Raw genomic sequence first — 24,196 nt, forward strand, 5'->3', positions numbered from 1 at the left:
AGAATGGAAAAGGGGGTGATTTAAACGCACATTTAACAAATTGGGTTAGGTTTTTTTTTTTTTTATCTTTTTAAAAACATTTTTTTACATACTTTACAAGTCCCCCAGGAGACTTATATAAGCAATCATTAGACTGCTTATACTGATCAATGCTATATCATTGCACAGCATTGATCAGTATTATTGGCGCTCTTCCTATAGAGTCTGCCTCAGGACATGACAGAGTACTACCTCTCAGAGAAAGTAATCGGGTCCCCAGCAGTCACAATCCAGGCGTCCTGATCAGTCAGTGACAGGTACTTCTCCTGTCATTGACTACCTTTATGACCTTAAACTTGTGGTGTACAAGGGATTAATGGCAAGCAACTGCATGATTATGGCTGCTTGTCATTATCCTCGGCTCCTGGCACATTAAAACCCCTTCACGTCAGCAATGTTTATACATGTTCTTACTGCAGATCCAGATCAAATCAGGAGCAGGAAGATGTCACACCCCCTTCACCCACTGCTGTACCTCCTGTCTGCCCCTAAGACAAGCTGAGTGTATGTGGGAAAAATTGTGATTTCTGTGACTTTTTCCTGAGGGACACCAAGCATGGAGGTGATAAACTCCCCATAAAGTATATGTTTTCCACAACATTCTGTTCTTTTTCTTGACCATTTGAGGCCAAGTAATGCCTGTTATTTCATAGTGACAGCTGTTACTGAACAAATAACAACCGCCATTATGAAATAACCGTTATTTGGCCTCAAGGGCCAAAAAAAGACATTGTGGGAACATGTACTTAATTTCTATTTTACTAAAATGCTGGGTTTTTCCACAGTTAATGAATGCTGACCCAGTGCTTCTTATTTTGTGTGTTGGGGGTCTAAAAATTCAAGGCAATTGATTTTAGAATAATATAATCTTTTGTTTTTAGAATAATTCTGAAGAGGGATTTTCAGAGTGTTGCCTCATGCTGTATAGACTCTATCTGGTGCCACATATTTTACAAAAAGCTTGGGGGATATTTATCAAACATGGTGTAAAGTGAAACTGGCTCAGTTGCCCCTAGCAACCAATCAGATTCCACCTTTCATCTTCCAAAGAGTCTGTGGGTGATAAAATGTGGAATCTGATTGGCTGCTAGGGGCAACTGAGACAGTTTCACTTTACACCATGTTTGATAAATATCCCCCCTTGTGTATATGTTCATTTATAGAGGACAAATATACAAATGAATCATTATAACAATTGCAAAAAGAGAATGAACAGTGAAATTAAACTGGGATAAGTGGTGAGGAGTAGGTTGAGAAATAACTGTGGGACATAATTGTACTCACAGATAGATTGAGTCAAAAGAAGTTGTATTCTTCTCTTTATTCCCTTTTTGCTTTTGAAGGCCCCCCTGAGGACAATTATGTTAAGGCCTTCAACACAGTGTTACTGTTTGTTTTTATGTTTGTTTTGCTTTTTGCTACAAGTGCACTAATACAGCATCAATTACTTTACTTAAAATGGAAACCCCAATAGGATGACATGAATGGTATAAAAAGAGAAATCCTTTAATATCTATTATAGTATTTCAAATAATCTCTTTTGATGAACAGCACCTCTGAACAAAGGATATTTTACTTGACGTTCAAACTTTTATCTGACATTCAGGAACCATTATTAGACTGGAGTGTTACAGAAATGCACATATTGACAGATCCTTATTCCCAGCACAAGACATACCTGCCATTCTCTCATTCGCTGCCTGAATTCCATCTATTTGAACAGCTTTGGTGCCATCTGCAAAAACTGGTGGGTTGCCACGTTGATATTGCTGTTCTCCATCTTCCGCAACAAATGAGATTATACCTAATAACAAGTGGATACCAGATGCTAAATTAATAGATATTTTTAGGTTTAGTGTGAATTTACAGACTTCTGTAGAAATGAAAATTTTATGAAGGTTTTTGTATTCAAATTCAACACGAATGATGATATTTTATCAAAGTGTCATGTTTTGGTTGTGCTTGCTTATTTAATTTTGTCTAGCACCACTTTATTGATTTTAAAGTTAAAGTTTATAGCTTGATTTTAGGATTACATTGTATGTAAAATAAAGCTATAGGTGTTAAGTCACGATAAATTCCTTTAGTTAATTTTTCTAGTTCTTAATTTTGGGAAAGTTTAGACAGGCATTCCTGAACGCTGGTCCTAGTTAAATCCCCTCCCTCATGCCCCACACTAGAACTTTGGAGCTGCTGTAGATTTTTGCCATAATTTATGTCTTCTAGCAGTATAAATGATGATAATTCAGGTATTGGAGGAAGCCATGCTTCCTCCCTACCTTGCCAGAACCCTCCCCATCGCCATCGCTCAAGCAGAGCATATGATGGCAAAAAGTCACATGTGGTACGCTAGGCATGAGATTGATAAATCTCCTCCTTAGTGTGCTTCCACAAAGGCTTTATTTAGTGCCATTTGTATGGCGCTGTGCTCGTCTAGAAACATTGCTGCAAGGGGGAGATACTGTATATGCAGCATCCGATGAAACAATGTCACAACTTTTTTTTTTATCATACTCGAACTGAATCCAATAGAAAAAAAAAATCAGTATGCTTGTGTATGAAATTCAAGGCATATGGAGGTGTACTTTAATTTTAATTGAAGCCCCAACACACCTCTGTACAAAACAAAGCCATTCCGGATGACTTCTTGGCCTAGAAATTTCTTGTTCTCTAGTTTGTTTTGAACATTTATGGTGAGATGTCAATGTTGCCATTTTAGTGGCATTAGTAATGCTCTGCTATGCATTAGTAGTCTGCTACACTCTGCTACGTATTTCAAAGTATTACAGCTTATGAAATACAGCAAACAAAGATATTTACTGGTAATCTAAAAATACTAAAATTCTGCAACATTATTAGGGCATCCCCAAAAGGAGCACCTGGAAGAGACGGGGCACCAGGAATATCGGAGGCTGTGGGGGAGCAGGGCACTTAGGAATAGTCTCTTTATTTTTCATCACACAACTTGGACATAGTAATTTGAAAATAAAATTGACAGACAACCCCTTTAATGCAGAAATAATAAGACTGATAATTCTGGATAAGTAGATGATTATTGTAAAAGTATATAAAAAGCAGTAGTAGTAGCCGAACATAGAGGCTAAAGGAAGCTAAGCCAAAATAAAAAGCTAATATAAAATATTTCACTATTACTTATTTATTGGAGAGTTCTTTCTGTTCAGCCGTGTAGGTCTAGTGAAATTCAAGAGTTCTTGTAGAACTTAAAATTTCAGCTAATTTGCATTTCTAGATCTATAACTGGAAGTTCAAAAAATGTGCCCTTTAGACATCATAGGAGCACCGCCACTGGGGCCAGATACTAATCAGAAGGTAATAAAACTTTCTACACCGCTTTCTTAATATTTACTGCTCTTGGATCAATTGACTTTATTCCACTTGTCTTATACAGAGGTACCTTGGTTCTTAAACCGCTTGCAACTCAAGCAGTTCAGTTATCAAACAGTATTTTCAAGGAAAGTTTGCTTTGGTTCTCAAACACTTGCTCAGTTCTCAAACACTTTTAGGGCACCCAGTCTTGAAGTACAGTAATACCGGTGTATTTAAACAAAAATTTACCTGGAAATAGGTTCAGAATTCAAACTTTGCTCGGTATCTGAACATTTTTGCGAGCATGGATGGTAAGTTGTACCTGGTAAGTTTAGCACTGGTGAGGCTTCACATACAGTACAGTACTGTATAACAGTGCTTCTCAAACTGTGAGGCGGGCCTCACCAGTGAGGCGCCCCCTAGCTGTTGGTGAGGCCCAGCTGGGGGGCCAGTTTTCACAAAAGCAACTATGATCTGCACAGTCCTTTTGCTGTTTGCACAAATCTCCATTTTAGCAATATTATTAATTTATTTTGTACTTGCTTTATTAGTATCTAGAGTTTGGGAGACGGGTGAATGGTAGCTCTAGCATTATTTTCAGCTTTTAAATGGACTTTCACCATAGATAGTAAGGCCCAGGCACCCTCTTGGTCAGTCTGGTGAGGCCTAGGCAGTGCCTTAGTCTGTTGGGTGAGGCTCCAGTAGAAAAAGTTTGAGAAGCACTGCTGTATAAGACTGCTAAAGTGCATATACAGTACAGTAGTAGTACATGCAGTGCACCACCATCTCCCATCCTGTACAGTGCTGGGGTGGGAGGGCACTATACAGTAAAGGATGAGTGAGGCGTTAGTAACTACTGTACTATAATTGCTGGTTTTGTTAAAAAAAAATTGTGTATATTATACTGTACAGTATAGTGCTGTTCTGTACTGTACTGCAGGGATTACACTGGGCACTATACAATGTAATAAATGAGTATTGTAGGTAATTATTAGTGGGTGCTGGAACCAATTAAACACATTTACATCATTTACTATGAGAAAACACTGCTCAGTTCTCAGACTGCTCAGTTCTCAAACTTTCCTCCTGGATAGAGATGAGCGAACCTCGAGCATGTTTGAGTCGATCCGAACCCGAACTTTCGGCATTTGATTAGCGGTGGCTGCTGAACTTGGCTAAAGCCCTAAGGCTATGTGGAAAACATGGATATAGTCTTTGGCTGTATCCAAGTTTTCCAAACAACCTTACAGCTTTATCCAAGTTCAGCAGCCCCAGCTAATCAAATGCCAAAAGTTCGGGTTCGGATCGACTCAAACCTGGCTCGCTCATCTCTACTCCTGGACCAATTACATTCGAAAATCAAGGTACCACTGTATATTACTTTGTTCCTTCTGTGTATGAATATGTAACTATGCTTGATAAACAAATCTATATTGTTTTGAAAGTTAGCTTTTTGTCATCATTTCAGTCAGACATCAGAAACCATGGAGCTTGGCATTCACATTTTTTCTCATTATTTATGTAAAAATCCTGATACAATCTTTGATACAGGCAAAGCAGCAGAAACATCCCATCCCTAACAATTCTAGAAATCCAACTAAAATGTCTATGCAATCTGCTTGTCAGTTGCCAGTGTGTGTGCTATTCTCATCCATAACCCACACAGGGAAAACTGTCCAATGTCTGCCATTAACACATGATGGCTCTGAACAGAGAAAATAATGATGATCTACTGTATGCAGGTTAGACAGCAGAAAATGTGCTTTATTTTGTTTATTTGGAAATGTGCCCGGCAACAACTTATTATCCTTAATTGCACGAATGGATTCAATGAAAAAAAATAATAATAATAATAATAATAAAGATCATATGCATTTAACAAAAAATACATTTCACATCCCATCCACAGGTCATTATCTTTTTTGTAAGCATTGTATGGGTATAAATAAACTGTAATACTTGTCAATATAATTGATGTCATACTTGTACAAGATCTCATTACCTTGGAACAATCCACGTTTCCATGGAGATACGCTGAGAGTATAGGGAGATGATGTACCAGGTTTAACCGTTAATGTTTGTGATCCGCCAATGATTGGAATGTCTGACACCACCTTCAATTCAATTAATTAAAAAGGAATAAATATGTGTTGTTACGGAAAAAACTGCACGCTAACTTAAATTAAACATAATTTTATGTCATCGGGGATGGTACACAATGCGGATAGAATGGCTAAGCTAGATAGCCAGAGTCAAATTAAGCAAACATCATCAGCTGTTTAACCTATCATAATACATAATGTGCTGGCGGAAAAACTTTCATATAGCATTTCAGATTATTTAACATTAACTTCAGTATATGCCGTCCACATTTGTACATCAGTTCCTCCACTGTTGAGCTCTCTTTTTAATCATTTTCTGATTGCATATCACAGTAAGGCTATGTTCACACTACGTAAAACTACGGCCGTAATTCTCGCTGCAGAACTACGGCCGTAGTTTTGCGGTGTGTGACAAAGCCTTATGTGCAATGGGATCCCGGCCGGAGCGTACACACATCGTATACATCGTTTGGACTCTGATTCTCGAAGGGGACATATAGAATTTTGTTTCATTGGGTCTTAAGTATTTGCATTTGTTTGTGTTTACTAAGTACACAAATGTAAAATTATGTTCACACTATGTTTGGTAAACATGTATACCACTGTATGGCTATACTGTGCCACACATCTGGTGTAAAAGGTTAGAAGTTAGGAACACTCCTATTGTACACTTTCAGCGCAGTATTAGTTTAAGGGCCCTATCACACGGAACGATTATCGTGCAAAAAATCATTAAATCGTTCGAATTTAAACGATAATCGTTCTGTGTAATTGCAGGCAACGATCGAAAAATCGTTCGTATGTCGTTGATATAGATCTGAACCTAAAATTATCTTTAATAGTTAGCTAATTGTTTGCTGTAATTTCACGTTCGTTCGCTCAAGTTCCGCATTTGTTCACTAATCGTTCAGTGTAATTGCACATTGTTCATTGTTTTTCTTGGATCAGAAGGAATAAACGATCATAGTAACGATCACAAGAACAATCATAGTTACGATCGTAACTAACAATTACCGTTCTGTGTAATATGGTGAACAATTTCAGGTTAACGATAAACAATCTGGTTTGCGATCGTTTATCGTTAGTCGTTAAAAATCGCTCAGTGTAATAGGACCCTAAGTTCACACAGCGTAAAATCTCTATTAATCAAAGCCGTTGTAGCAACGGCCGTGATTAATAGAAATTTCATGTTGCACTGTAGTCAGAGGGAATCCTATCCGCAGTGTATACGCATAGTTTACACTCTGGCCAGAATTCCTAGTGGCCACAGTAAAAACTGACATGTCAGTTTTGTGTGTCCGCTATTTATTGAATAGCGGCCGCACACCACTGACTGTTCACACAATGGAAAGTACAGTACCGGCCGGGATGATCTTCACAGACACCAGTCGTTCTGTGACTCGGCTGGGTCACAGAACGCCCGGTGTCTTACAGTGTGTGAACCCGGCCTTAATGTGCATGACAAGGTGTCACTCTTCCCCGCAATCTGCTAGCTGCCTGTTAAAGGAAATATATCTCTACTACCAGAGAGGGAAATACAAAACACTGGAGAAGGGGATGAGGCTTAGAATGTGCAGGAATGAGAAAGGCTGAGAAAGCCAGGTAGGTGCTGCAATCTGTCAGACATTCTGCCTGCTGAATATGATCTCCACTGGTCCTAAAAAGGTAAAACAAGGCTTCCCTCTCATCTCTCACCATGAATAAAGTTCTGGACTGTCACACTGTAAATACCAATGAACCTTACAGCTGTATACCCACAATACTGCAATGTAATCTCCTCTTCCATTTACCAGCAGTTCAGTTCTTCGTGTGACCACTTGGCTGCTGTTATTTATTAGTTGTTTTTTTTATTTACTTTTTTTATTCTTTATTTATTTCTGCTTGCACAGCATTTTACAAAGCCAGTGTATCAGTTACCCTTTCTTTCTCCATATTCCATCTACAGTATTGTACTGGGTAATTTATCACCCTGGAACAGTGTATCCTGTTTAGTACAGTAAATCTTCACCAGCACTATGCCATGGTATATCACAGAGTATCAGCTGAGCTGTGAATAACCAGAGAAGTGAGGGAACGGAAATTTTGTGTGTGTACTACTGGGAAACAGTCCAACTCTGGTGCAACCCTTAAAATGGAATGAAAAATAGTCATGCAGCATAGAAGGGACTCTTAGGGACTCAAAAACAGCAGCATTCTAAAGGGCTAATAAAACCATGTAAGTTTTTCAAATAAAAAATATATACTATAGGTGTGCTTTAAGGAAACAAGACTGTATATACAAGCACAATAACAATATAAGTTAGAAACACAATAGGTTACTTAAAATTAAAATTCCCAGTATCCAACAAATATTTTAAACCTTACCTTGAAAGTTAATCTGTCGTTGGTATAATTGGGAACCATAAGGACCTTCTGTGTAATTTGTCTTACTTGGCAATCTATCACGATATGATCAAGAGCCAGGGGTTCTTGGCCAATACCTTTGAGGCCAAATATATGTTCAGCACCATCTGTTTCATTTTGAAGAATTAGTGTACCCTGTTAAAATGGGAAGGTGTTAAGCCCTTGGCTCTAAAGTTCCATTTTTTAATTTTCAAACTGTTCCTTACAAACAATTAATTTACCAAACAGAAAGAACTGAATATTGGATGCTCTACATGATGTGGTTTCACACTAATTTCAGTAAGTAAATGAATATGTATTCATAGCACTTATCAATAACTGTTCACGCCTATAAACATTTTTAGTCATGTAATCTTAAAAGAAAAAAAAGCCCCCAAAACACTTTTTCAAAACATTTGATAACTTAGAAATTCATATTAGTTCCATACTGAATATTTTTGGACTTTAAACAATAAACTCCTAAAAAACACAAAGAGTACATTTAGTCTATAATCTTGGCAGAAGCATTTTGAGCAATCTATTGACGTAAGTTGGCAAGTGTGCTACAAGAATTTGCCAACAGGAATAAATATTTAATGCAATAAGCAGATGAATGATAGAAAATGGACAACTCAGGAACTGATTAGAAACACTTTCCCATTATCTATCCTCTTCACAATAGCAAGACAACAATTTATACACATGTAATTAAGATGGGGAAAGATCCAACTTATCTTTTATCTTCACCTAGTGTACATGTTGTATAAAACAGAATCTTTCGATTGAACATATGACATTTGCCGAGATATCGCAGTTGGAAGCCCAGCGCGTGCTCATCAGAGATGAGTCCGACGCTCATAGAGAATGAATGGAGCCGTCATTCTCTATGAGTGTCGGACTCATCTTGTATCTCGGCATGGGTCCAAGAGCAGGACTTCGTGCGCGGGGTAAGTATAACGGTCTCCACCGGGGGGGGGGGGGGGTCGGCCAGGCTCTGCCCCGGCACGGGGGGTGACAGGTCCTCTTTAAAGGAACTTTCCAGGCTTAGGAAAACATGGCCGCCTTCCTTTCAGAAACAGCAAGACTCTTGTCTGCAGTTTGGGTGTGGTTTTGTAAAATATATAGACTAAAGCTCTATACATCTAAAATACAGCAATATATTCACCAGTCAAACCACTGCTTTTAGAGTGGTGATCTGTAACCTAGACAAGGAGCTGTCAACAATGGGAGGGAAAGAGCAGCTTATCAGGTGAAGGAGGCAAATTTGCTAAATTAATGTATTCGAAAAAATATTTAATGTAAAAAGTCCTATGAGTTTAACTATGTTAACTGAGTTTCTGGAAGAAAGCAGTCATGATTTTCTAATCTTGGATAACCCCTTTAAGCCCAGGCTGCTGTGGAAACAACCTGGGTATTGACAAGTTCCATGCATGAGAACAGTGCTTGTGCACAGAAACCACCATCTTTTAGAGAGTTTCCAAAGCAACCCGTTGAGATGACATGCAGTCAATTGCCCTCACTGTGACAGGTATGCGTTCAGAAATGTTATATTCATAGCAAAATCTTTTTTTTGTTGTAAATTTTCAGTCTTTGTAATCACACAGTAATTTAAAATTCATTTTGAGTCTTAAAATTGTCAGTTTTTACCAGAAAAATAATGAGTTTTAAACCTGTTTTTTTTTTAGCATTTGTTAACTTTTTTCCCCAGACATTTTTCATGTGTATTTTCAATACCAGCCTACAGTACATGTGTATTTTTACTACCAATGTAAATGGACCAAAACATATGAAATTTTATATATATATATATATATATATATATATATATATATATATATATATACGTTGTGAAATGAATAGAAAATAGGGTCAAGACATTGACAAGGTTAGAAATAATGATTTGTATTGAAATAACATTGTTTTTACATCAAACTTTGCTTTCGTCAAAGAATCCACCTTTTGCAGCAATTACAGCATTGCACACCTTTGGCATTCTAGCTGTTAATCTGTTGAGGTAAGCTGGAGAAATTGCACCCCACGCTTCTAGAAGCAGCTCCCACAAGTTGGATTGGTTGGATGGGCACTTCTGGCGTACCATACGGTCAAGCTGCTCCCACAACAGCTCAATGGGGTTCAGATCTGGTGACTGCGCTGGCCACTCCATTACCGATAGAATACCAGCTGCTGCTTCTGCTGTAAATAGTTCTTGCACAATTTGGAGGTGTGTTTAGGGTCATTGTCCTGCTGTAGGATGAAATTGGCTCCAATCAAGCGCTGTCCACTGGGTATGGCATGGCGTTGCAAAATTGAGTGATAGCCTTCTTTATTCAGAATCCCTTTTACCCTGTACAAATCTCCCACCTTACCAGCACCAAAGCAACCCCAGACCATCACATTACCTCCACCATGCTTAACAGATGGCGTCAGGCATTCTTCCAGCATCTTTTCATTTGTTCTGCGTCTCACAAACGTTCTTCTTTGTGATCCAAACACCTCAAACTTGGATTCATCTGTCCACAACACTTTTTTCCAGTCTTCCTCAGTCCAATGTCTGGGTTCTTTTGCCCATCTTAATCTTTTTCTTTTATTGGCCAGTCTCAGATATGGCTTTTTCTTTGCCACTCTGCCCTGAAGCCCAAAATCCTGCAGCCGCCTCTTCACTGTAGATGTTGACACTGGTGTTTTGTGGGTACTATTTAATGAAGATGCCAGTTGGGGACCTGTGAGGCGTCTGTTTCTCAAACTAGAGACTCTAATGTGCTTATCTTCTTGCTTAGTTGTGCAACGCGGCCTCACACTTCCTGTTTGTGCTGTCCTCTGAAGGGAGTAGTACACACCGTTGTAGGAAATCTTCAATTTCTTAGCAATTTCTCGCATGGAATAGCCTTAATTTCTAAGAACAAGAATAGACTGTCGAGTTTCAGATGAAAGTTCTGAAATTTTGAGCGTTTAATTGACCCCACAAATGAAACACAATCTGCTCAAAGGAAGGTCAGTTTTGTAGCTTCTGTAACGAGCTAAACTGTTTTCAGATGTTTGAACATGATTGCACAAGGGTTTTCTAATCATCAATTAGCCTTCTGAGCCAATGAGCAAACACATTGTACAATTAGAACACTGGAGTGATAGTTGCTGGAAATGGGCCTCTATACACCTACTGTATGTAGATATTGCACCAAAAACCAGACATTTGCAGCTAGAATAGTCATTTATCACATTAGCAATGTATAGAGTGTATTTGTTTAAAGTTAGGACTAGTTTAAAGTTATCTTCATTGAAAAGTACAGTGCTTTTCCTTCAAAAATAAGGACATTTCAATGTGACCCCAAACTTTTGAATGGTAGTGTATATATATATATATATTATTTATTTATTTTTTCAAAATTAACACAAAAGCATTCCCCTACATGTAATGTTACTTCTGCAATAATTATGGACTTAAAGCGATTGTCTGGGGAACAGAAGATGGTTAAAGTCTCCGCCTGCACTTAAAGGAGACCTGTCACTCCCTGTGCCGGGGTGACAGGCTCCCGACCTCCAGCTAGATTTCCTTATACTGACCTCATCTGGCCGAGTCCCGCTCCCGGAGCCAGTCCCGGGACGGAGATATCCCGGTCAGAAGCCGGCACACGCGCTGTGGAGATAGGTCCAGCGTCCATAGAGAATGAATGGAGCCGGACTCATCTCTGCAGCGCGCGCACGGCTCCATTCATTCTCTATGGACGCAGGACCTATATCCACAGTGCGCGCGTCGGCTTCTGACCGGGATATCTCCATCCCGGGACCGGCTCCGGGAGCGGGACTCGGCCAGATGAGGTCAGTATAAGAGGATCTAGCTGGGGGTCGGGAGCCTGTCACCCCAGCACAGGGGTGACAGGTCCTCTTTAATGATCACAACTTAGCCATGCCCTTCCATGTCTCAGAATGGTTATTTACAAGATGTGGAATCTCAGGAACTAAACGCTGCCTTCAGCCATCTTCTGCTCACCAGATAACCCCTTTCAAAGTAAACTACATGTGAACTGACAGATGTTTTCCTTACTAATTTAATGCAATAGACAGCAATTTTACACCTTAAAATGAGTCCCAAAACAGCGTGTGCAATTGGTCTATAGGTCCCAATACTTACAGTGCTACAGCATTCAACAGTCGGTTTAAACATTAAAGGGTAGTGTGCTGTTTCCCCTGCTGGAATATACATGCATGGAGGACCATAGAATCGATCACCTTGAAGAATGGCTTTTAATTTCCAGTCTTGTTGAGTCATATTAGTCTAAAAAAATCAGAAAGTGTGTTTATTTTTATAAACTAAGAAAGTACACATACTTAAAAAACAAAGCTGTCTAATGATCGCTATTACACAGGCCCAGACATACTTTACTTATCTTCCATCTAGCTAATGAAGTGGAACTGTTCCACATTAACAGAGGTTTAAAGCACTTGATACACTATATTTGCTATGAAAGTACACAAGCTCATTTTCATTTTTTTTCATCTGCTTTATGATAATAAACTGTAATTTTTAAAACTGGCAAAATGTTCTTTTTATAAGATTTGAACTTTACAAGAAATTAGGCCAAAACACAAATATGAATTAGGGCAGAGACTTTGTGGATGATTAAGTTATAACATTAAAAAACATGCTTTATGTACACGCAGAATGCATTTATAGAATGGTTAATAAGTTAATTAAGAAGCTTTCAGATCATTTCACTTGCTCTGGGGCTCGTACAAATAGACACATTGCATGCACCGTGATATAGAATAGCACAGCACAGTGAATAAGAACAGAAATTAACCAGAAAATGACCATAATAAATAAGCACCAAGAGAGGAAAATGTAGCACAAGATTGCAAATGCACTGAAAAAGTAAACATAACAAATAATAAAAAAGAATTATGAAACTGAAAGATGAACTGATGAACTTCAAATATTGTTATCAGTGGCAATAACAAACTATTTAAGTTAACAATATAAAGATAAAATTAAAATAAAATTTATCAACTTATAAATTATGCTGGATCATACTGGGTCTCACTCCTGATACCTGCTGCAATTCCGAGACACAGTCAGGGGGACTGTGTGCACCATATGCCTCCTCCCAGCTGTCAATCAAATCCAACTTGTTCAATTCAAAGACCGAATTATTTTTTATTTGACACTTCCCCCAGCTGTATCTCGGGATCAATGCGGATGATGGACATGGCTTCATTAACACACTGACTTGGAAGGGGACACACATAGGTGGTTCATCGGTCCCCCATGTGGAGTGAGTAAACCTTACAATCCCCTTGCATAGTTTTTATTTGCACAGTAACTCACTAGCTCAGAGCGCTATCCTTGTTTTTTCTTTCCTGTTCCTATGAGTTTACCACTATCCATAATTTTGGATTATTGCTGGGCCTTTGGATGTGCTTGCTCTCCCTGAGAGATGTCACAGACGTGATGGATGACTAGCTGTGTGTACATGGCTCTACGGTGATGTGAGGGTTATTATAACTACCCACAATCACTCGGTGAGTAAAGATTTCTCCTCTTTTTTCTCTTGAATAAGCGCTACCTACATTATTTGTGCCTAATAAACAGTAGATGTAATATAAAGCGAGTTTGCAATTTACATTCATTTGTTTTTTATCATGGAAAACACGGCACTTCCTGTGTTCTGACTCTTTTTTTTTTTTTTTTTTTAATTATTATTCCAAAGAGAACAGGAAGTCCCGTGTTTCTCTGGTCATCTTCACACTCACAGAAAAGGCAGTAGTTTGAACGAGGGTACATTGAACCATGAAACTCTGTACTGGCCAGGACTTCATGTACTTAGTCTGCTTTTTTCAACCATCGCAAGACTTAAAAGCTGCCTTCAGGAGACTGGACCTGGATTTCTGGTAAGTTGAGCTATGTTTTATAGCATGATATGTTGCAAACCTGCTTTATATCACATCTACTGTTTATTTAGATTGATACTTATAACAACAGGAACACGTTTGGTGTACACGTTGGGTGTACTTGCAGTCGAATGTAAATAAATAATACAAGTCTGCTACATATATTTAAATGAAATCTCCTACATCGGCACAATAAATAGCAACTGACAACTAAATGTACTCTCATTCTGCAAATAGATGACATAAGTCTAGTTGTATGTTTTGCATATTTAATTAAACTATAGAAAGTGATGCAAAGTACATAAACTATAAAAAAATCCAATAGAAACAAACTATTTTTAAGATCATTTAAATCACAACACGTTGCTTTCTGATTCTTAATGCAGTAGAATATGCTGCTAAACATCAAACATTTTGACATCAAACACTTTATCAACTGCAACCACCACTAGTCCAGTCTTCAAGATGGATACATTGTAATACGACAAATAATGAAGCCATGTGGTGTAACTTACTATTGGAATATCTTGAATCAGTGCTTCACAGGCTGGGGTAATAAATTCCAATTCAGTTTCTGTGCTGCATGGGTTGACGACACACTCAATCATATAGACTCGTACATCATGAGAAGAACGAAGCAAAATTTTGCAAGTATAGCGGCCAGGTTTCTCGGGGACGAATTTCATTGGAACTAAAACTCCTTTTTCTTTATCTGTACCAGAACAAGAAATAATTGCACAAGATATATCATCCTTCCAAATAATATCCAATGCAAATCAGGCAAGAACTATGTACAATTTATCTTAGTTTGCCAATGCAGCTTAGAATAATTCATTACATTATATCATGTACAACCCTATGAAAAATTAAGGTTTTAGTCAAACCTAGTATACTTGTTTTTATCTTGTAGTAATAAATTATGTTGACTGTTAAATTATAAATCATGTGTGGAGGGCAGAAGCAAACAACAAAGTACAGAATGTTCAAAAATAAACAGAAATACAACACAAGTTTATTGTCAACTATTTCAGTCAGTGGGTTTGTTGGTCCAGCTACATTATATTTTGAGCTGAGGTTTATCTGTAGGGGCAAGTGTGAAAATAACACAGACCTAAGGCTATATTCACACGTTCTTTAGGACTGTTTGCAGTCACGGACCTGTAGCTACAGACAACCCTAAAGATGTGCACCCATAAGCCATGTTCACACATCGTTAGTTGTTTATTAATCAGGGCCGTTTTTTCCGATGTGCAACAACAGCCGTGATTAATACACAATTTAAGTGCACTCCAGTTAGAGGGAATCCCGGTCAGAGTATATACATATCCGGATGACATATAAGTTTTTTGGGGCCGCTCTTTATTGAATAGCAGCGGCACAAGCCTGACAGGTCACATAATGGAGAGTGTGGCTCTGACTGCACTCTACGTTGTGTTCAATGTTGAATTGGGATGCGGGCGCAATTCAGCACAAATGAAGATCATCCGGACGTTACTGTACATTTATTGTACATTTAAGTGTTTTGAAGATATAATAAAATGATAAAGGTTAAAAAGGTAAAAAAAAAAAAAAAAACACCGGAAAAAAAAAGGGGGAGGGGAGACACTGTGGCACCACCTAGAGTGTACTGTAACCAGAAAGCTTATTGAGCCCTTGATGTGAATTATAGATCAAGCATACTGTGCTGCGATTCTGTGAAGAAATGAGAAGTAAAGTCTAAGGGTACTATTACACAGAACGATAATCGGCCGAATCGGCCCTATCCGGCCGATTATCGTTATTTATTATCGGGCTGTCTAATAGTACCCTTACTTTAGGTTTGCATCTTACAGTACTAACTTCTGAGATTCCTATTGTCCTTTACTACCTAAATGTTCTTCTTGATAGTAACAGAAAATAAAACATAATAACAACTCATTGTAATTTTATGCTTGTATAACAAAATTAACTAAAAACCAACCACTGTTTGTATTTTCCATAAAAACACAGAACACTTATTACCCTTACGTTCTAAGGCACCTAATTTATCTTCCCCGTTTATTTAATCTTTATCCTATGATAAGAAATGTACACATAAATTGCTGCTATTATCCAATTTGAATGGGACATAATAGAGTATTATACCCTCAAAGTGTAACGTGTAAATTTGTTCTGCTTTTTCTGCTCACCTATAATGGTAGAATTACACATATTCTGCTAAATCAATTTATAAAATTACAGTTATTTTCTCAACAATAAAATGTTCACCTGTGTAAATTAAACATCAGAAAAAAATAATAATATGACAATCTTAATAATAAGCCAGTGTTATCTACAGTTGTGAATAAAGACTATAGCATTATATACTGAAATGTATTACAGAATAGATGAATGTTTCAAATAAAAATAAGGTTAAAAAAATAAGAAGAATTTCCCTGGCTATGATTGCAGTGACAATTACAGCTGCCCTTTACTAAGGCTCGTGGCTAAGTTCATGTGTTACAACTAGCAAATAATATTCACAGTGGGTTACTAGTCTATACATATTGAAGGAGATTTATCAAGCATGGTGTAAAGTGAAACTGGCTCAGTTGCCCCTAGCATCCAATCAGATTCCACCTTTCCTTTCCCAAAGAGTCTGTGAGGAATGAAAGGTGGAATCTGATTGGTTGCTATGGGCAACTGAGTCAGTTTCACTTTACACCATGGTTGATAAACCTCCCCTATTCTGCCTGTCTTTATACAGAGCAACCAATCTGAAGGGGCAAAGGGAGAGAGAGCAGGAGTCTGAGGCAGGAGGTGTGTTCCAGACTACCATACACGTCCTGTGGGTACTGCAGTCAGGATACAGATTTGTCTTCTAATCTTGGAGACAAATTAACTGGAATGTATTTCACACATACACCTACATGAATGGAAATGGGAACCAGACTTAAAATTACACTCACCACATGGATATGACACTTCATGGCTATGTTCACTTAACCTTTTTTCCTTCCTGTTTTTGATAAAAATGACGTAATTTTGAGTTTAAAATTACGTCCGTTATTTTGCTGTTCGGCTGCCCGTCAGTGCAATGACAGGTGTGTCTTTAATTGAAAGTCCGTTGAATTTAATAGTAAAGATGGTGGAGAGACAGTAAAAAAAAAAGGACAACTGTGTGTGAACAACTAAAAAATAACGTCCCCTGTTTGCAAAAGACGTCCCAAAATAATTGTCATAATTATTATTTTGACCGCGCCTGTCATTTTATACACTGTGTGCATTGGATGTCCATCATTCCATTGACTTTAATGCATTACATTGAAGTCAATTACATTGCGGCAATAACGGACGTCTTTTCAAACCGAAAAAGTGGACGGCTTTTCTTTTTCTTTAATGTTGCGTGAACATAACCTATGTCAGACAGTATGGCTGGATCTTTTCTCTGAGTTCATGCCCCACCCCGTAAGAGATTTCACCACTTCTAACTAGCCCACATATATGCATTTATATCTTTATTGGGAGAATTTCGTGTATTTACAGCATGCTGCTTTGTAATTAATAATGTCTCGGAAGCCGGGCAGTGGCACAGCAGATGATGTATCCATACTAACTGCACAATAGTGTACTGTGAAATGTAATGTTGTGCATGAGCTCTGGGTGACGAACTTGAAGGAAACTAAAACCTCCAAACAAATGGACATATACTGTATATGTGTGCGTATATATATTATTTTTTATTTTATTTTTTTAACCTGATGTCAAAGTACCTCTTCAAGATATTTTTGGCATAATACTGTATATATTTCTTGTTGCACTATACATTTAGACTTTCTAGGCTTTTTTTCCCCTTACATTTCATTAGTTTTTTTTTTCTTTGCCACAAAGTAATTGTTTCATTTTTAATTTCATGCTACTAAGATTTGAAGTGTTTATTTTGTTGGTTTGTATTTATATTTATATTTTGTATAATTTTTATTATATCCTTTAGATTTTAATCCTTTAGATTGGAAAAATTTAAGCTTGAGAAGTAAATGTTCTCTAGTATATTCAGTAATATCAGTTTTTAGTCTTTGGATTGTATTTGTATGTTCTTAAACTTGTTGTTTACCAATTTTTTTTTTCTTTAAAATCAACTGGTGTCAGAAAATGCCAGTGATTTGTAATTTATTTCTATTCAAAAAACTCAAGTCTACCAGTACTTATCAGCTGTTGTATGTCCTGTTCTTTCCAGTCTGTAGAGCAAGAGAGGTTTTCTATAGGAATTTGCTACTGCTCTGGACACTTCCTGACATGGACAAAGGTGGCAGCAAAGAGCACTGTGTCAGACTGGAAAGAATACGCTGCTGCCTGCAGGACTTACAGCAACTGATAAGCACTGGAAGACTTGAGTTTTTTTTTTAAAAGTAAAATTGCAAATCTTTGGCACTTTCTGGCACCAGTTGATTTAAAAAAAAAAAAAAAAAGGAGAACAACCTCTTTAAGCATCTTCAGTATATGTGGCCGCTACAAAAAAATTACCCATTCATCAGATCTGATGAAGATGCGATTTGATGCACTTTGTAATTTTTGGATTTGATGAAGGGATAATCCCTGAAACACGTTATCCTTTTTATGCAACTTTTATACAATAAATTGCCTTCAAACTACATTGCCATTTCCAAAGAGTTGGAGCATTGACACAGGCAGCACCACATTGCGGTCAGTTCCTTTATTTCCTGTCTTTTATACTGTTACTACGGGCCCCATTATCCTTGGGAGGAACCCAGACACCTGACCTTTGGCGAGCAGCCTTTCTCAAAGACTCCCAGTACACCTATCTAGGGATGATATGCATCAAGCCCAAGAGGCAACAAAGTGAGAGTCCCCTTTGCCTTAAGGTATTGCACGAGGTTCATGTTTTTCTTTGTTTTTACTTATTCCAGAGACAGCACCACTCTTCAGTTTAAGGCATGGTTTGCAATTAGGTTTGCAAGGAGAAGACCACTGAAAACTTTTATTAAAGTCTTGTATTGCCCCCCAAAACTTATACAAATCACCAATATACACTTATTACGGGAAATGCTTATAAAGTGCTTTTTTTCCTTGCACTTACTACTGCATCAAGGCTTCACTTCCTGGATAAAATAGTGATGTCACGACCCGACTCCCAGAGTTGTGCGGGCTGTGGCTGCTAGAGAGGGTGATGGCTGGGGGACACTGAGGGACATAGGGCACTGGAGGGACACTGAGCATTCCCCTGCCTACATCCTCTCCAGCAGCCACAGCCTGCACAGCTCTGGGAGTCGGGTCATGACATCACCGTTTTATTCAGAAAGTGAAGCCTTGATGCAGTAGTGCAGGGGAAAAGCTTTTTATGTGCATTTCCCATAATGAGTGTATATTGGTGATTTCTATTACTTTTGGGGGGCAATACAATACTTGAATAAAAAATTTTGCCGGACTTCAATAGAACGGAGTTACAAAACCCAGCACAAACTGGAGACAAGGGTAGTGCAGTGTCTGGAAGAAAGTGGACATGTTTTTTGTAGCAAAGGATAACCCCTTTATAGGCCAAACATTAGACGTTTACTGGGATACAATTGTTTTGTTAGGTTGCCTGATAATACAGTACTTTTTCAATAGATTCCTCCAAGTATTGTTCTGATTAGCCTGTATTTGTGTTTTAAGGATAAACAGGCTTACCATGTCTAATTGATATGAGATATTATTATTATCATCATCATAATCTGTCAGGCCAGCTAACTCCCTCTAAGTGCTGATGGCGTCCCTTAAAAAATCGGCCGGGGCGCACTGACTGCTTCCCTGATGACCCGCCCGGTTGTCATGGGTGTGTCGGCAGGCGTCCTTGCTTGTTGCCGCGGCTGGGGCTTCATCTCCCCCAGCCGAATGGCTTTAGGTGTTTGGGGTTAAGTAATCATGACTGGGAGCTATCACCGCCAGTCAACTCTGGTCAGGGGCTGAGATCTCTTCCCCAATCACGTTATGGGGCCAGGACTCCAGCCTCCATAAGACTACTGCCCTCATCATCCTCTTTGCCTGCGATAGAGACTTGTTTTGCAAGTGTTTTCTTGACCTAGCGTTTTCCCTGCATTGTATTCACTGGATTCCTGACTTCTCTGGCTTTGGTTTCTTGACTACCCCCTTGGATTAAGTTTTGTAAAGTGCAGACCTTAAGTTGCCGACCCGGAACTCTGACTACGCTTGTTCGTTTGTCTTGTCCGTGTTTTGTGTCTCACTTATCAGGCTAGGGGCTGTTGACCAGTTGTTCGCTGACGGCTAGGGCAGTTGATGCAATTAGGCAGGGACAGCAGAGCAAGTGCGCTGCACTTGTCTATTGTCATCCAGTTCCCAAACCCTCACATCATCATTATTTTTTCAGTGGTTCTTTGTAAAGGAGCATTATGCTTTACCACTTGTTGTGTATAATGAAACCTCTGCCTATGATACCTTAATATGGGATCCTTGTGGTAAAGCTTCAGTTTCCTGTTTTTCAAAAATCACAGATTTTTCAAGGGGTTGGTCCACTAAGACTTGGACAGGATAATAAGCGCATACAATATGTAATACACAGGGCCAGACAACTTTTTAAGTTAATGACTTAATTAATGACTGTCAACCTTACATATTTATTATCATTTCACTATATTTAATCTATGCATGTATGGGTGACTACTTTCTCATTGTGGGCAAATATTGTTTTGTTTGCTTCAGTGCATGTATAATATATTTCACGGTTATCTTTTGTCTTTATAATGAATGTTGGCATGTAGGCTTATACATAATCATACATTTTTACTGTATTTGCATTTTTACAAGTGTATACACGTATATAATATTACAACATATGCAAAAGCATGTGCTTATGAATGTCACACATTAGCAATCCTGTTATGTATTTTTATAATCATGATTTTGCACGAATATAAGTTTTTATTCTTTTGCACTAATAAAGGCACAGTACTTTATAAACAAGTCTTACTACCTATAGTGATATTTATAGCATCTCTTATGCATGCATGCACTATTCTAGGGTTGCTTATCATTTTTTATAATGCTTTCTGAATGTTTCATGGTAAGCAGGCCTTGAAATCTAATATGCAGAGTTTGTCTTCGTCCTTAACAACGACCTCTGTAGGCTTCATGTGCACAGTCTGCACCTACATATATTCATATCTAGAGTATAATATGATTTGTGTATGCGCTATATCTATTATCTAGAGTTGTTTAGTGTTTTTGATTTATGAGGAATACTATTTTATGACGTGCATGCATACTATAATCTAAAATCTTGAGCTCACCTTCATCCTTAGTACTGTTTATACCCTGTGTTCACAGGTGCTGCCATTTAGCACATGCCTATTTTCAACGACAATGCTGCATTAACAGGGAATTTTTCAAATTTTCGCGATAACGCAGCGAACGATCAAGCGACGAGCGAGAAATCGTTCATTTAGATCTCTCAACATGTTTTCAAAACGCTGTTGGTCATTCGCTAAAAATTTGCAGATTGCTTTGTGTAAACAGTCTTTCACCGATTCATCCTATGTGTGAGATAGGCGTAAGCGATCTTAAAACGATAGCAATAACGATTTTTCTAAACGATATATCGTTCCGTCTAAACGCTGATCGTTATAAAAAACACATTGTTACTTTGAAATCATTAATCGTTCCATTGGGCGAACTATCGCTCAGTGTAAACGCAGCATAACATGTACTAATATTTGAGGATGACCCAGTATTTCCAGTATGATTTCTGCATTTATTTAATTTATTTTTTTGTTAATTTTACTACCGCACAGCCTGGACAAGCCCTTTAGGATTACTTTATAGGTCATTATGTGGCTGCACCGAATATGTAATATATGTATTTTTTATTTACTTATTTTTTCTGGTCAACTAATTTTACTTTGTAAACGTTTTTAGTGCCAAATAAGATTCCTTTTGTGATTAATTTATTTTATTAAACTTCTATCAAACTTGGCTTTTATTTCTGCTTATGTAGGGGTCTTGAAGCACCATTCAACTGATAATTGTTATGGGAGCCACCTAACTTTATCAAATATCTCTGATGCTGTATTAGCTATTGCAAGTGGCATTCTTGGGGTTAATTTAACTAAGATCTGAGGTCTTCCTGATTCCAGCTTTTAATTAGGCGTCTGTCAATAGCTGCCAGGCTCCCATGGTGATCTTATGGGCACAGCTTCACCATGACATAATTTTTAAGCATGTTGCCTGCATAGAATGACTTGCATGTACATCAAGATATTTTCCGCTTTACATAAGTTATAAAAGTGGAATATCAAACCAATGAATGAAGAATCTTTTAAGCATGGCCATTGCGGATTTACAGAGTGAGGAAAATACTAAAGTCCTGGAACCCTACAGTTGCATTCTTTTAACATAAATTAAATGACATTTCAGAAAATGCTGAAATATAACAATCCGTAAAATTAACATCTGCCTAGTGCAAGGTCCAGTTATTATCTTAACTGTCCTATGTACTGTCTCATTTTCAACACCTCAGCTTCTAAGAACAGATCAAAAGCATTTGATTGCATAAAAAAAAAAAATGGCCGAAGGAGTAAAGAGCAGAATGACAAAATGTGCAGTTCTTTTGCTGTGTGACAGAGTAAAGTAATAGAATATGAGTGTCCCTGAATAGATGAAATGTTTAAGTGACTTCATCAATTGAAAAGCCTTGTCATTCAATAAAAAAAGAGCAAAGGTACGTGTCTGGAATTTGGATCTTGTTCATGAGCTCCTGCAAGCCAGATCTGAAGAGTTCAAATTTCTCTAAATTGTTTATTATTTGTTATTATCTTTATATTTCAGAAGAACAAAGGAGAAAATATAGGAGACAAAAGATGCAACAATGAATGGGGTAATCCGGAGACTAAAACATTATATCAAATACATTGCTTTAATAAAGTCATATTAATTTATAACTTTGAATAAAAAAAACCAAAACGTATTGTTATATACAGTTGTATACATACTCACTTCCGTCGTCTGGCAGCCGTAAGTGGTGACATGGCCCCTCTGCTGCGAGCGTCTGTGTCGGGTACTGCAGGGCTCTTAGCCATGCAGTTATTGATCCCTGGCACTGTTCTAGCACTGTCAAACAGCGCTATACAGTGCACGGTTCTGTTCCTCCTGTGTACTGCATAATCTTATATGCAGTAGGCTGCCTGACACAATCGCTGTGTCCGGCAGTCTCTGCACAGTGAGTGGTGGATGCTATTACCACTCGCTCTGCCTCTAGTACAGTGAATAGTGATAGAAATCAGTGTGCAGAGGCTGCCAGACACAGCGATCATGTCAGGCAGCCTCCCCCTGGGCACTGTATTTAAGAATACAGTACACAGGAGGAACAGGACCCTGCACTGTATATTGCTGTGCCGCAGTGCTAGATCAGAGCAGGAGATGCACTTTCCAACACAAAAGTTGGTGGCTGCAGGGAAGGGGGAATTGTTTCCCTTTACTGCTGCCAGTCAACTGTTTAAATTATAATGGAAGCCATGACACCACAATGGATTTTTAGTGTAACAATATATGGCCCAACATTCAGGTGTGGTCTATGGGGAGGGGAATGCTGCAGCAGGCCTACACAGGTGCCAGCTTATCTCCCAGAGAACTATAGGGTCAAGAGTTAAAAATCCATCCCACCCGAACCTTTTGTGGAGAATTGGGAGGCTGCCATACACCTTACAGAGTGAGCTTTACCTGCCAGTGATGTTGGGTTCATCCAACTTTAGTATAAGGTGTATGGACACCTTAAAGTGACTCTGTACCCACAATCTGCCCCCCACAAACCGCTTCTTATAGCTACTTTTAATCCAAGATCTGTCCTGGGGTCCGTTCGGCAGGAGATGCAGTTTTTGTCATAAAAACAACTTTTAAACTTGCAGCCCTGTGTAAAATTGGCGTGGCCTAGAGTGTCTGTGCATTAGACTTGCACCAGCCCTCCATCCCTCCTCCCCGCCCTCTTAATCATTAGGAATGCCCCAGGCAGGTATTCTCCTATTCATCACCTGTAAGAACACGGCACATGACATGGATTGTTAAGGCACCTGTGCAGTTTTCAGATAAGTGATGAATAGAAAAAACCTGCCCAGGGGCATTGCTAATGGTTAAGAGGGTGGCGAGGAGGGACAGAGAGGCGGTGTAAGCCTAGGGCACAGACACTCTAGGCCACGCCAATTTGACACAGGGTTGCAAGTTTAAGGGTGCCTTCACACGTACCGGATTCGCAGCGGATTTCACGCAGATTTTTGCAGCCGAATTTTCATTCTGCTGCAGATATGCGACATGGCCCCTTTAACCCCCGCTACCAGCAGTCCTGGCCCGGAGCATACATTACCTGTTTGGCGCCGGGGCTATGGTAAGCTCCCTGCTACCCTCGTTCCTCATCAGTCAATCAGTGCACGGCAGCACTGATTGGCTAATGAGAAGCGAGGGGAGCCGGGAGCCTCATATGCAGCCGCGACGCCGAGCAG

General features: G+C 38.7%; 1 protein-coding gene across 3 annotated transcripts in view; it reads right to left on the minus strand.

Moving 5' to 3' along the window:
- CFAP47 (cilia and flagella associated protein 47) overlaps nucleotides 1-24,196 on the minus strand; it is a 313,997-nt gene that overhangs the window by 115,327 nt on the left and 174,474 nt on the right. For all 3 annotated transcript variants that reach the window (XM_069971016.1, XM_069971013.1, XM_069971015.1), the window contains exons 47-51: nucleotides 14,252-14,448; nucleotides 11,980-12,123; nucleotides 7,833-8,006; nucleotides 5,369-5,480; nucleotides 1,718-1,843 (exon numbers count right to left, since the gene is read on the minus strand). In XM_069971016.1, the coding sequence (XP_069827117.1) occupies nucleotides 1,718-1,843; nucleotides 5,369-5,480; nucleotides 7,833-8,006; nucleotides 11,980-12,123; nucleotides 14,252-14,448 (753 nt within the window). The remainder of the gene's footprint in view (nucleotides 1-1,717; nucleotides 1,844-5,368; nucleotides 5,481-7,832; nucleotides 8,007-11,979; nucleotides 12,124-14,251; nucleotides 14,449-24,196) is intronic.

This window comes from Dendropsophus ebraccatus, chromosome 5 (assembly GCF_027789765.1).
Source record: "Dendropsophus ebraccatus isolate aDenEbr1 chromosome 5, aDenEbr1.pat, whole genome shotgun sequence".
NCBI classification, from domain to species: Eukaryota; Metazoa; Chordata; class Amphibia; order Anura; family Hylidae; genus Dendropsophus; species Dendropsophus ebraccatus.